Source organism: Pygoscelis adeliae, unplaced genomic scaffold (genome assembly GCF_000699105.1).
Source record: "Pygoscelis adeliae isolate BGI_AS28 unplaced genomic scaffold, ASM69910v1 Scaffold121, whole genome shotgun sequence".
Lineage (NCBI taxonomy): Eukaryota > Metazoa > Chordata > Aves > Sphenisciformes > Spheniscidae > Pygoscelis > Pygoscelis adeliae.
Window position 1 is genome coordinate 5321332 of NW_008824359.1, and position 14899 is coordinate 5336230.

General features: G+C 39.9%; 1 protein-coding gene across 1 annotated transcript in view; it reads right to left on the reverse strand.

Annotated features, from left to right (window-relative positions):
- Positions 1-609: 609 nt before the first annotated feature.
- CDC5L (cell division cycle 5-like) overlaps positions 610-14899 on the reverse strand; it is a 34380-nt gene continuing 20090 nt past the window's right edge. The window contains exons 15-16 of the mRNA XM_009319742.1: positions 2899-3111; positions 610-1123 (exon numbers count right to left, since the gene is read on the reverse strand). Coding sequence (XP_009318017.1) covers positions 1019-1123; positions 2899-3111 — 318 coding nt within the window. The 3' untranslated portion in view covers positions 610-1018. The remainder of the gene's footprint in view (positions 1124-2898; positions 3112-14899) is intronic.

The following is a 14899-nucleotide window of genomic DNA, read 5'->3' on the forward strand; positions in this document are numbered from 1 at the left end:
CTGTGACCTGGAGGTGCTTTGAAGTCACCAGTTGATCAGAGCCAGAACAGAGCAAAGGACAATTCTAAAAGCTGAACAGAACAAGCAACTGAGTTCCAGTGCTGGCGATGCGTAAGACATACGGACATAGCCTCCACAACCATCGTCCACAAGGTCTGCGCCAAGGCAGAACTGCGATGTTACCCAAGTCCTTCAGCCCACTGTATAAAAGGCAGCAGAAAAAGCTTCATCAACCAGATGGAGGGAACACGCATCATGCACAGATGATTTTAAAAGCATTAATACTTAGAAAATGTGAGGGTACATTTTCTGCTAAAATCGATGGGAACCGTTAGGCTATGCGGGTGCTTTTATAACACTTAAACCTACCCTGTTTCAGGATGGTGAAGTTATGCTTACTGCCAGTATGACCATTTGAACATCTTGATAAAAATGGGAGTGTTTAGTCACACGCACAGAGAAGAATCGGAACATGGTATTACATGGACCACAATTATCCCACACAGGTCCTTCCCATTACAAATTACAGTCTTGGAAAAATAAAAGCAGCGCAGGGGAAGGGAAGAAAGACAATTTACCAGGAACACAAAAGCAGCCTGGGATAGGGGAGCATTCAATTTTAGTTAAAAGACAGGCATTTTATTTCCTAATTATTTTTTAACATTCCAGGTTTATTCAAAAGACATTATTCTGCAGGCATGTATCTTACAGGTCTTAAGACTGATAAAACACCAGGAATAATGTGATAACCCTAGCAAATGAAGACACGGCTAAAATCATACCAGAGTGATTTCTTTTTTTTTCTTTTAATAAAATTTTGGACATTTCAATCCAATTTTTAATACTGGCCAAAGCCATTCATACCTAGAGCATTTGAAATAGTCCATTAAAGGAACAAAACTTGACAAGATGCAAACAGCAGACTACACTTGATTTCTGCAACTGATGGCAAAAGCTGCTGGAGAAGTATCTGTACACTTTAAAAATGTTACATCAGTGACAAATGGAATTTTGTGCTTTAATACTTTGCTTGAAAAGTCTCTTTATCCAACATGAAGTCAGCAAATCTCTGCTGGAGCTCCTTTTCTCTCTCCTGCTGTCGCTGAACATCTTCCTTCAGACACTGTAAGGAAAACATAATTAAGCAACCAATCAGTTTTTCCAATAGTGACACCCATGAAGATCTTTACCAAAGATTGTATTTTAGTTCCTTTAGAGGAAGGGATCAGAACTGAGGCAGGACATTGCTGAGATTACTTATTTGAAATAGAAACGTAAAACAGAGCAGCTGACGTAGAGTATCAGGAATCACAGTCATCTTACTTCAAACGTCAGGTATCTTACCCTGTTTTTGAGAGCAGTTAATATCAAATGCTTCAAAAGGAGAGATTTCGAATGGGAAACTTGCCACAAGCAGTGCATTGTATTTAACAGTTATCCATGGATTCTTCTTCCATGAGTTTGTTCACAACCTTTTTTGGGTAACCTTCCCAATTAACCCTACATCCTCCACCCAAGGCCTTCCACAGGACACCTTCCACTAACTATACAGTGCATGAAGGAGAACTACTGCTTGTTCTAAAACTGCCAGCTGCTAGTTCATTTGATCTCCCTTCACCCTTGTATCAGAAGAGACAGTACATGTATTCTGAGGATTAGCCCTGAGTAAAGTGCCATTTACGAAAAACAGGTGTTATTAGTAGCTATCAAGCTATTTAATACATTTTTACTGTTAACTTTCACTAAATCAATTAATCACTTCTGAGTGTGTAAGCACATCTATCAGCACTTCTAAACAGTCTTCACAAAACCAGTTTTAAGAACTGATTCATTTTATCTTTTTTACAGCGAGTGGTTGAGAAGACTTGAGACTCAAGGGAACCCTTTCTTCTGGAAGAAAAAAAAAATTAAAAGAAAAATTGTGCTCAGATGAGTACTTATTTCTGGGAAAGCAAGCCTGGTACTTGGCTCAAGCCCAGGACTGAGTCTTGGTTGAGGGTTGCCTTGTTAGATGAATAAAGCGGAGAAGAATATCCTGGAGATCCTTAAACTAAGAACAGTGGCTCTGATGCACTGTTTTCAGGTATCTTAGTGCACCTGTTTCTGCTAGTTCCGGGCTGAAGTTAAGGCTGCTTAAGAGAAAGAGGTATCTTCCTCCTCAAAGCCGTGCCAACCGGTTAGAGGCCGGTAAGGCAGGTGGTGTTATTCAGGAGCAACGGTCCGGATCACACACGCACACATTGTTGGCCAGCAACAGGACTGCAGGCAAATGGCCTGAGCTCTGAGGATGGCTCAAAATTGTAATTACAGAACAACTGCTCAGCTTCTGAAACTGAGAGGCATGTTTAAATCAGTACAATAACCCCATTTCAGTGCTGGCTTTCTAAAAGTCCAGCCATCTGCCAGTCTGACAACAACGTTAGCTTCAGGGAGTAATACAATCAACATGTGAAAAGAAAGGAGAATCTCCTGTAGTATATACTGGCATTTGGCCCACTGACTTTTAAGGAAGTAGGAGGCTTTACACAAGTTTCAGATCCACCCTAAGTTCTAACAGTAATTAAAAACAAAAGAAGCCAAATTAAGATAGATATGGAACTTCTGCCGATATGCATTGCAGAAGATTAGTAAAATAAACCACACAAGGAAATAAAATAAAAACAAAGTTAAAGAACACACTAGTAGATTAGTCCCAGCTTCTAATATATATATCATGGAATCTTTGATATTGAAGTGAATGTCAGAGGAGTCTGGTAATAGCCAAAAGTATAATTTAAAAAGATGATTAAAAACTTGATACAAACTCAGGCTGTGAACCTCAGAGCCCATGCATTGTAAAAACATTTTTTCCACAAAGTGCCTGTATTTGACCTAAGGTATTACATTTAGGAATCTCACCTCCAGTCTCCGAGGGATTGCAGCATCTTCATGTTTCTTCAGTTCCTCAAAAGTACGTAGCTCCAGATGTGCCTGTTCGATTTGGTCCCACAAATCATTCAATTGTTTGATGAGGCCCATTGCTCGAGACTGATAACCACCAAGCAAGATCTTCAGCTTCTTCTCCATCTTGGCAGCCCTCTTTGCTTCAGTTGTCATGTGACCTCTGTTTATCTGCCAGAAGGAACCAAAGAATTGTTTTATTTATCCCAAACTCAAAAGTCAAGGGGGGGGGGGAAGTAGTAAAAAAATGTTTCTGTGGAACTGTATCGAGTTGATTGAGTTCTTCGATTTCTATTTTAACAAATCATACTACGCATTTTATAAACACCTAGATTTCTGGATTTAAACCTTTACAATGTAAATACATTATTCCAGGGGTGAAGTCCACTGGCCAAAACACGGGTGATGACACACTATATGAGTACAGCTTTATAGACAGGAATTGTTGCAGTCACTGAGCTAAGTGAGCAGCCAAGTCACATGATAGCTTGCTATGCCACATCCCACTTAACACAGGAGATGTTCTTTGCCTTAGTAAAGGAGAACTAAACAAAGATATTATGTTCCTCCTTTTCAAAATTATATTCCTAGTCTGCAGAAACAGCCACATCTTTCAATCCTTCTGCCTATCCCAAAAGGATTCATCTAAATCATATTCCATAAAGTAAAAAGGCAATCGGGAATGTTAAGGCAGCTCTGAAATCTGTCTCTCTGTTGCAGAGAACCATACTGAAAACATTTAGACTGGTCTAAGTGGCAAATGAATGGCAATGTTGGGGCATGGAAGCACTGCGAGGAACAGAAGAAGGACTATTAGAATGGTAACTAAATCCTACCACCTATCTGCACGCACTTCCTCAGGACAGCCACATCAGGAGACAAAGGACCAAGACTAAATCCTGGTAATTCACAGAGGTGGGACAGGATGGACACACCAACTACTGTCTGCTTCTAAAAGCCATGAAAGGAAAAAAAAAAAAAAAAAAACCACCCCAAAACAAAATAAAATCATGGTCACCATCCCAAGAAGAACCCAGGTGCCATGATGAAAACTCAACAGGTGGTGACCCTTCATTCCTGGTGTCTTCATAACGCATTTCAGAAAGACCGCTTGGATTCAAATGTCTCGGTAGCTGAATGCTGGACAGATTACTTGATTACGTGTTCAAGGTCAGGTTGGATGGGGCTTTGAGCAACCTGATCTTGTGAAAGATGTCCCTGTCCATGGCAGGGAGGTTGGACTAGATGGTCTTTAAAGGGCCCTTCTGACCCAAACCATTTCATGATTATGCATCTTAGTGTTTCTAAGCATGTGAGTATGAGACTGCAAAAAAGTGAAATTGGTTTTGTCTTAAAGTAACCTCACCTACCTGTAGGATCTCCCATTCAGATTTACTACATTGCTATAACGTTGCAACATTATTCCCTCCTGCACCATACCAAAAACCTGGAGCTCCCCGGTGGCCTCTCTAGTAACACTGCTTTTGCACAGGGCTTTTCCCTCAAGGATCTCAAAGCAAGAAGGTAAGATTATCTTTAGCTAACAGACAAATACTGAGACAGCACAATGAATCAGCTGCCTAAGCTCGGTGGCAAAAGCCAGAAGCAAACCCCCACAATTTACAATCCAATAGCGTACACAACAGATGCGACAAAGTGATGAGGTTAAAATGTGGTATCTAAACCACAAAGCAATTGGCATGTTAGACGTAAAGTTCTCCTTCCTGTACCATTCTGGTGAGAGCTACCTCGTGTGCCCTGGATTCAGAAGTCTTAGTTTCCCTGAAGTTGTCAGGGAAAGTCCTCTAAAACCATAATCTAGACATAATCCATAAACGGGCAAGTGATACAAATTACAAAATTCTGCCAACCAGAACACAACACAAATAAACAAGCATATTCATGTTAACATGTTATAAATGTTTTACATAACATTTAAAAAGAGCAAAGGTAACAGAAGCCTTTGTGTATTTTTATACTTGTATTCAGTGGGACAAAATTAAATGAGCAGTAAAAGCATGAAATAGCCATCAGCATTTTTAAAGCCTGATAGACAGCAAAGAAATCTTTAACACTGAATCACAAACCAACAAATAACACAGGACTATACGACTGAGCAAAACTGCGGAGAGGTGTAGCATTTCACATCTCTCAATATGGACATACGGTTCCTGGTTGTTTTTTTTTTTTTTTAAGGAAGTAGCATTAAAAAAAAACAAAACAAAACCCCAAACACCCTTTTTTTCAGAAAGCATTGTGTGAAAGATGCCAAACTCAACAGAAAAGGAATCAGGCTTCTCAGATTTTGATTTTTGCCACAGTTAAAGATACATTAGTGCAGGAGATGAAGAAAACTGTGTAAGTTTTTCAAGTGTTAAAATATAAAAGCCTAACTGGGAACCACAGTGGCTAAATCACCTATCCTTGCCTCATTTCTTTAAAAATCAAAGCTTTGCTGGTGAACATTCTTACATACAAAGGAATTACCACTGATCAACCAAAAAGCAGCAGCTTTTCACTGCTTTGAACCCTACAATTATGCAAGATAACATCTTTTACCAATGAAACTAAACTCCACTGGGAAGGAACTACTTTCTGATCGGTCCTTTACAGTAGTAACTACAGTCAGCCAGACAACCCCAAGCCACCCCACTAGGACTAGTGCAGCCATCACAGGCTTATGCACCAAGCTATTGCAAAGCGCATTTCATCAACCTTTCAACCATCCAACTTTATTAAAGCACATTCTATTATACAGCTGCGTGTTTCTGTAAAACGCCCTACTCCTTAACAATTTATTCACTCATTTAAAACAGTTTTAGTAGGTGGTGCAGAGATAAACAAAGTGAATGGTCAAGGGAGCAAACTGTTAATGGGTGAGTGAAAGAGAAATTTGACTTTGAGCTGTCTAGTTTGCTCCTGGGGGGAGAGATGCAGACTGCTATGCTTTTCAGATTCTGTTTGCAATGTAGACTTAAGCTATGCCCAAGGTGCTTTAAGCATACAGAAAGGCGCCTCTTTTTCAATATTTATATAAATCTAGAGAAAATTAAATAAATAGATTAGGGATTTGTGAGGATACTCTCTGATGGAAAAGTATGAAAGTTTTAAATGTCTCCACTGGTAAATAATATGCTATTACTGCAACAACAAATACAGCTGTGCGGTCAATGAACTATTTTCCAATTACTGTTTCTTGGATGAAAAACGTGTGTTGAGAGCCACTGACATTTAGAGATCGTGGAATAGATGGATGCACAGGCAAACAGAATTTTGTTTGCAACAGAGGTCTAATGTAACAAAGATCAGTTGTCCCATGTTGTTTCACAGCATTACAGACAACGTAGAGTATGCTTGGTGTGAAATGAAACTTCAACCAGAATGTCACTTTTCTACAACAGGTTAAAAGAGACCATTTAGAAAGGTTCACTACTCTGTCGGCCCAAATGAAGATCTGTCAACAACCTAATTTTCTAATAAAATGTTAAACACTGAGTACCTGAGGACATGAAATACAGTTATAAGCACTATCTCCACCGTACAGAAAAGAGACTGGATCAGGGCATTGCAGTCAGAAGTCCTGAATTATCTGCATGCTCTAAGCATCACCAGTAGCAGTGGCAGTACTGGGTTGGTCTCACACTTTTACACACTTCAGCTGGGATTCACTTTGCTTGGCTTTAGACATCAACATCTGAGCTTGTCACCCAAGATCTTCCCACAATCAGCAGAGAAACTGGCAACTCCAGGGCATGGCTCATCTGATCAGGACCTCATAACAAGACTAAGCACGCCACTGAAGTGCTCTTCACTGACTAAGATGCTCGTTCAGGCACCGTTACCTAAGCTCAGGTGGATCAATCCCACCCTAAGCATGTACTGTTTTAATGTATGAGACATAATAAAGCATTTTTTTTCCTCCAAGAAAAACCAAAGCCAGTTCAAATCTAATGCTTATTATAGTATCAGACCCTGATTATTTAAGTGCTTTGGAAATTTTCAGACAATGAGAACTGGACTTAATATTTCCGTGTTGTTCTGGATATAGCTTCTTCTTACTTTTAACTACTAGAGCTCATTAGGTTGTATACTGCTACTCAGCCCGTGCTTTTCTACTTAGTTCCTTGTCTATCTTGGACTATCATAGGCCTCACTGCTGTAAAAAGAAAAATAAGAAAAGAGGAAAAAAGAAAAGAAAAAAAAAAAGGCTCCCAAGTATCTAAACCCAGAAATAACAGCCCTTTCTTCCTTCTCTGCTTATAGCGAGAAATGTGAACACTCACCACCTTTCCTCCTCCCTCCCAACTGCAAGATTTTAGGACCTACTACGAAAAGGTCAAAAGGAGGTCTCAGCTTTTGTAACAAATACTATTTATTAAAAATTGCTGACTGCTGCATTAATGCCAACAACTGCATATAATTTTAGTTCAAGCTTCGTAAAATTTTAAGGCTCAGATACCAAGCTAAAAATTCCAAGCAGTTATGAAGAGGTGTGTTTAAACAGTAGTCTACATTATTTGCTTAAAGCTAAGAAATAGATTTCAGTAAAATCTGACAACCATTTCCCCCCTGAACCTAGCAGAGAACGTAAAGACATTTGAAAGATTTCTCCACTTAGTTATTTATTTTGTACTGGTCCTTGGCCAGCTTTGGTTCCACTGACTTTTGTACCAACTATAGCAAAACGAGAACAGCATGTACAGACATGGGGTAAAATAATATATGATGTTAGGGCAAGTGTGAGAGCCTCATCCCATCCCAAATCCCTTATGTAAAAGCCTTCCCTCGTGCCTAGTACAGTTGTGTTCAGTTTTCAATACTACACTAAAGATCCAAAGAAATCAAAACAGAGCAACAGACATAACAGAGGTTTATAAAACATAATCTAGAAAAGGGAGACTGACTGAAAAAAACAGGGTTTTTTTTTGTTTCTCTCCATCTAACAAAAATAGCGAAAATGAAGACAGACACAACAACATATTTTAAATATCCCAAAGATCATTGTGAAAAGTTAGTCTGTTCTTATGTCCACTGAGAAAGAAAGAGGGATTTGAATTTGGCAAGGAAATTTTAGATAGGAGGTTAGTTGTAAGGTTTAACTAAGAACAACAAAGAACAGGGGAAGACTGCTTATGAGAACAAACATCCACTGGGAAAGATTTAAGAAAAACTGACCCTGAGGAAGGAAGGGCTCAAGTGCCTTCAAAACTGCATTTTCACAATCCCTCATCTCACTACTGAGGACACCCCTTCTCAATTCAAAGGGCTGTTTTTCCCTGTACCGACTGTTTTGTTTTCCTTCCATTAAACGTGGAGCTTCTGGTAATCCCCAAACAGCATTAAGCTCTCTTGTCTTCTAATTGATCTTAATCATGCCTGATGGATAAAAAAAACATGGAAGAAGAACTGCTGTATGTTCTTACCAGACCCATAGTCAAACGTAAACCAACTTGTTCCATGACCTTGGAGAATCAACATATCATCATAAAGCTGCTTAGCTTGTGCAGGGAAATCCTCTGCCAGCTTCAGCTACGCTGGCTGAATAGGTTACTCTTGGAACCTATATAGGACTACTCCAAATGTTACCGTAACTTCCTTCCTCACCTCAGACCCACAAGTGGCCCTCCCATACTCAATTCTGCTGGCAGGAGCTGGATTAACTTAATTTAAATAGCAGGGTTTGTGAACTTGCCTTATATTGGCACACTAAGATGACAGCCTTCTGCTCAACGCCAGGTTACACCAAACAGGCTTCACCAGCATTTCAAACCACCCCAGTGACAACGATGACCCTAACACTAGGGCATCCTCTGTGCATGTTTAGGAGATCTGCTTTACAAGCTTGACGGTGCACTCTACAATAGCACGTTTTTAAACAAAAATTCATTAATTGCTCTACTTAAAAATATTTTTCCACTTCCATGCTCTTGGACAGAATTCTCCATTTTTTTGCTTGAAACACTGTTTCATCTGTCTACAGTTTGACTAGGCAAAACTCTCTGTAGAGTCTGCCTCTTACCTCTGAGTTAGTAAAACATAACAGTCAACTCTGCTGGAAACTTAGGCTTGGGGTTACTATCAAACAAAAAATTGCATTTCCAGTGTAGAACAATATGGGCTCAATCTATCAAACTGACATCAACACTAGCATTAGCTCAGCTAATCAACTGAAACCATTCCATGGCTTGGTGCAGTTTCTGTCGCATCTGCTGCGACACTGAAGATGCTTACTTAACGTATGAGGGGGTACAGGGATCACTAAGAAAAGGTGCTGATCAGTATCAGAGCAGTCAAAAAAGGACAGTGTGTGTAACTTTCAAGAGATGGCAAAATAGGATTTAATTCTAATTGACTGGGATCACACAAAGATTTTCATGGAAAGATTCAGTCAAATTAAGGCACCGCTGGTATGCAACTGCAACTTCACAACTGGAACTAGACAAAATGTTCAAAGCTTGCGTGGAAATATAAAGCTACTTTTCCCCAACTTAATAGGGAAGCCTCAACATAAACTCCTATATTGTACTTTCTTATGTAGATCATATATCATTATGACTTGCAGAACACTATTCTCTCTATTCGCAGTCAGAACTAATAACCCAAGAGCAATCTCCATGTGAACTATGTTTCAGAAGTTATGACGACTTGCCTTCAAACGCCGTAACACAGGTTAGTAGGACTGTTGAGTAAAGGCAGTACAGGGTACATCAAGAGCAAGTGTTCCCACAGAAGTTCATAGCATCCAACTATCTAGATCTAGAATAGTCCAGAAAGTTACTGGATAATTTAGCAGTCACTGCTGACCTACAATGATGACATTGAAGCCCACTTTGAATATTTTTATTTGGCAACTGCTTCTAAGACTAGCAGTATTATCAGTCATACACATATATCACAATTACAGTAGAAACACATCTAGAAGAGCACAATTTAAGAAGAAAAACAAATACTTTATTTTTACTAAGCTTTTCTGAAAACTCCCTACCTCTCCCAGGGTGAGGAGGGGGGGAAATTACAGTAAGATTACAGACAGCAACAACTACCTCAGGCTAACAGCTTTGATTAACTCTCAGCAAACATGGGTTACTGCTGTGTCTGACGAGATAATATGGCAGCGAGCACAGTGTAATTACCTTCCAAAATGTATCACTGCAAACCCAAAGTTCTTGGACTGGTCTCTTCCAAAGAAGAGGCTAACAATCTTGTGGAAGCTCACGCAATGAACGAATTAGCAAACAGCCTGGTTCCCTCTCAATACATAGCAGAAGCCCCATGATGAGCTTGCAGCAGTCACTACACACTATTCCAGCAGCTACTATTACACAAGTATAAATGAAGCAAGTTACTTTGTGAGCAGCAGCTCACACTGGCCCAACATTCACAGGCTCTAACACTGCTTCACGTTAGGACAGGCTTTAAAGAGTGACAGGTCTGCAGATGAGGTGGCTTCCAGCAAAAGACCGCATCAATTTATACTTTTCTCTGTCCAAACACAGTTTTCAACAGTGATGGTGTGCAAAGGCCTTTTGCCTTTGTCAATGCTGAACTTTATTTCTGAGTACGTAAGTTCCCATTATAAACTACATTTTCAAATGTGAAATCTGATTTCACCTACCACCACAGAGGAAATCAATGGGTTTAGACATGGAGGAAAAAAACTCTCCCACAATGAGCAACTGGCCAAACAAAAAGTAACTGCTATGCAGTCTAAGCTTATTTTTAAAGAACTTTTTCATTGCTCATTTCCAATGTTTTAGCACGTCCAGGACCGAGGACATGCAGAAGATGACTTTCTTCTATATGAAGAGAGTTATCCAGCCCCCCCCCCCAAATTATGACCTTAGAAGAAAGGCTAGCAGAACGGTCCAATTTGAAGACAAATTTTTGACTCATAAGCAAGTTCACAGAAATAACAATATGAAGAACCCTCTTACTGGCATTCATCCGCTTCCTTCCAAAGGTCCCAAAGTAAGTCAATAGTAAGAGAACTGGTATGAAATCAACTAGTAGCATTTTCCTCTGAAAATAACTGTTTGACAGCAAAAATATAGTTTGGTTTCCCAAAGCTGTTCAATTGTTGGTCTAGGAAATGTCATTGTTTTAAGAGTTGACTAGTTACATTTGAATAAAACTAGATCTGCTTTCCTCCTTCCTGCTCATGGTGATGAAGGTTTCTGGGGGGGTAGCTGCTAACCGCTGATGTAATTTGTGGGGAAAACCAAGGACGTAATAAGTTAATTCACCTAAAGGACAGTGAACAATGGGGTTTTCTTCCAGACTTGTAACACACAAAGATGCTCCAGCTCGACACAACAAGCTCGAAATGGAAAAGACAAGTACACTTGAAGATTTAGCAGTTTTAGGTAGTGATTTTCAGTCACGGGTCTGCAAGTGCTTCACAAACAAAACTGCACAGAGACCCATACGGTAGACATTACTCCTGTTCCAGTGACAGAGGAACCAAGGGAGACATTAAGACCTAGTTTTGTTTCACTGATCTGAGGTGCTCTAGGTACCTCTGTAATAAAAAGAGAAAAACAGGAAACCCGAGAGGGAAATTCGACTCTTAAATGGGCCAAGCTGCTCTCAGCAGGTGTGTTGTCTCTGTACCAAAAACAAAGGGAGCCTAAGGCAATTGCAGCTTTGTTTTAGTTAGGAGGCTAAAATAAGGTGTATCGAATCTGAACTCATAGGACTTGCTCAAAAATAGGCAACGAATACTCACCTGTGCTAGAAAGAAAACACAAGGTTTCTGGCTAAATCCGTTTATCTTCCCTGGCAGGGTATTCTTTCTTACTGTAGACATAAGTTCTCCTTGGCAATACAAAACCTTTTATTTATTGCTTTCCTCATTATAGGTTATGGGTTACCTTCATTGCGGATCTCACAAATATTTCAAAATTCTGCAAGCAAAGTCATGATGTGTTACAGCTAAGCTGATCTAATATCCGGCTACTGTGGAAAGCGGTCTGCTGCTTAATCTAAAAATGACTTTTTTCCTGTCAATTCAATGAACTGATCCAGATTACCACAGAGTTATAAGAACGCTGGTACAAGGTCAGAGGTAATAGCAGGGGGCAGTTAGAGAAAAATAAATAGCGCTGACCCTTTTTGGCACCAGCTAAGATGTTAGAGCAGCCTAGCTATAGCACAAACTGCATTCTAACCATTCTGGCAAACAGTAGAAGTGTTTTCACACACAGGTAAAGACAATTCTTAAGGGATCTGCCATATATCTGTGTTGCCCAGCGGAAGTATATACCCTCCCAAACTGCCACACTAAATACATGTACTCTGATGATCAACTGTACATTAAGCAGAGATCAGACACTGCAACAGTGGTCTTGCATAAACACTCAGGTCTATCAGATTCTGAACAGCTTAACAGTGATGACCACTGATAATCCTCAGATGTGATCCTCTGGCACCAACTACACTTCCAACAGACCTTATTAAAAAAAAAACAAAACATATTTCACAAAGGCAACACAGTAGTACAAATGAATATATGTGTCCATAGAAGAAGACTACTCAGGGATTCCATCATATTTTAGTTTTATGAGTAATTTCTCTATTCCTAGTCTTATAAATTCTTTTATTTTCTTCAGGTGTTTTCTCAGTAACAGCACACCTGAAAATCCAAACGAAACTGCAAGCTTTAGAAGCATGTAAACTAGAGAGAAATTAAAATACGATCTCCAATAATAAACTAGTAAGTGATACACCTTGCAGCAGAGTGTAACATGCAACTCCAGCTAAGCAACTGGATTTCAATGTAAATCGATTCAGAGGACTTGGGCTGCAACCAAAAGCAAAAAAGGACACTTCGGTCTGGTAAATTACCATCTTGGTGTATCTTGGATATTGCAAAGAATAGATAATATACTATGCTTTGCATACACAGTGTAACTAAAGCTTCCTCCCCTGTAGACTTTCAATAGTGTATTTTATAATTTAACAGTCAACTGAAATTATGACGTTAACTACCGCAGTTTTAATAAAAATATTTGTATGCTGCAAGCCAACATTATGAACCATCTTCAAAGGAAAAGTAAAGCTGGCAGGAAGTTTCTAGGTTATGAACTACGAAGGGAAGCAACTAGCTTGTTAAATAGATGACTACTATCTCATTTCATCTGATAAGGTTCCTAGGTTAACATACACCTTAGGTAGGAATGCTTTTCTTTATAGATACATCACTTGTAAGAGAAGGGAGTACAAGGTATTGCAGAGAACTGAAATAGTTACTAAATGCAACTGTGAGCATGAGAAAACTCCCATTTCTGAAATGACTAGCTCTGCAGTGTAGCCCAGCCTTAAACAAATATGCTAGACTTCTAGAAGCTACTGGAAAGATCAGAAAATTCCACCAGGATTCAAGCAAATCTAAGCTGTACCACAGACACATAGCGAGGTCACAGGGATCCGCCTGCATGGACCTGAAACTTCCCATCCGTAATGCAAAAAAGTTCACATACGAATCTTGTAACACTCTTAAGCCACGTTAAGTAACATATTCAAAGAGTCCAAAACCCTCAAAATTAAAGAGAGGTGGACAGGATATCTAGCCAAACAGAAGCTCTCCGCAACTGCTCCACTTTGCCTCCTCAAGTCCATCAATAACAGCACAAATCTGTTTGCGATATCACCATCAATTTCAGAAAGATAAATGTCATGTCAACATATACAAGGCTGCCACCACTAAATCACTCAGGCAGTGAAAACAGGCCAATTAGAGAAAGACGGCTGTTCGTCCACACCACCAATCCACCCAGTAATCTCCAAGCACTGAAGACAGCACTAGAAATAGCTGGCTTTTTTTTTTCCACAGGATCTGCGGGGTGTTCCCAGTCCCATATGGAAGTATTAGACAGCGACTACCCGATGTGCAGCTGTCTCCAGCAAATATCACTAAACTCTCATGTTTTTTTCTTAATGATTTTAGTGCAATCTGACGGGGAAGAGACAGCCCCAAAAGCTGACCAACATCAGTTTCTGTTGCTGGCAAACTCTATTTTACAGTTTCTACTCTTCTCTCAAAGCAAGTTAAGAGCACAAGCGAGTATCTTGGGGTATTGAAAGCTGAGCTAATATCCCTGCTTTTCATTAAGGTTGTCTGATACTTCCCATTAAAATATCTATTTCAACTGATATTGCTTTCAGACAATTTTCCTTGGAAAAACATTAAAATGAAGGTGGGTTTTGCCAATGCTGAGAATGGGTTAGGAAAAAAAAATAATTGCTGTGCTTTTTTCATTGTATATTCGTTTGTTCATTAAACCGCTACGCTTTTTATTTATTATTTAAAAAATGATTCAGCTGGTGACCTATACTTAGAAAACTGCATATCTTGCTTTTAGGAAGGTCTTTTTAAATAGGACAGGCAACAGAGTTGCACTAAACCATATTTTGCACACACTTGGGAGAGATTTTCAGCTCAGGTTTAGCTTTGCAAAGAGTCCACCTGCACTCAACAAACAGCGAGTTGTGAAAGGCAGCGCAGTACCCTCACTGCACCTGCAGCTGAGGGGCACAGCAAGCTCTGCTGGCCCTGGGTGCCTGACTGAACTGGGGGGTGTGGTATTTTGAACACACACACACACACACACACACACGCTTGCTCTCTCACTCTACTGTAAGATGTCCAAGCAATTAGCCTTGTCTAGCCACGCTCCAAGCTCCCAGCTAATCTGAAGAGATATAGCTACATTAGCGAGCCGTGGAGACTCATGACCGCGGCAACTGATCGTAGACACAGCTAGCTGGATTTTGTTAACTGCCTTCCATGGAGTCCCATGCAACGCTGGTAGCAAATGAAACACAATTTTTTTCCTTGGGCAAGACCTCCGACTCGTATTTTGCTTTTTGGGTGACTGTCTTGTGACTACAGAGCAATGAGCACTTACAGAACGAACAAATGCAACAGGAGTTTGACAAATGGATTACTTGACCTTACTTT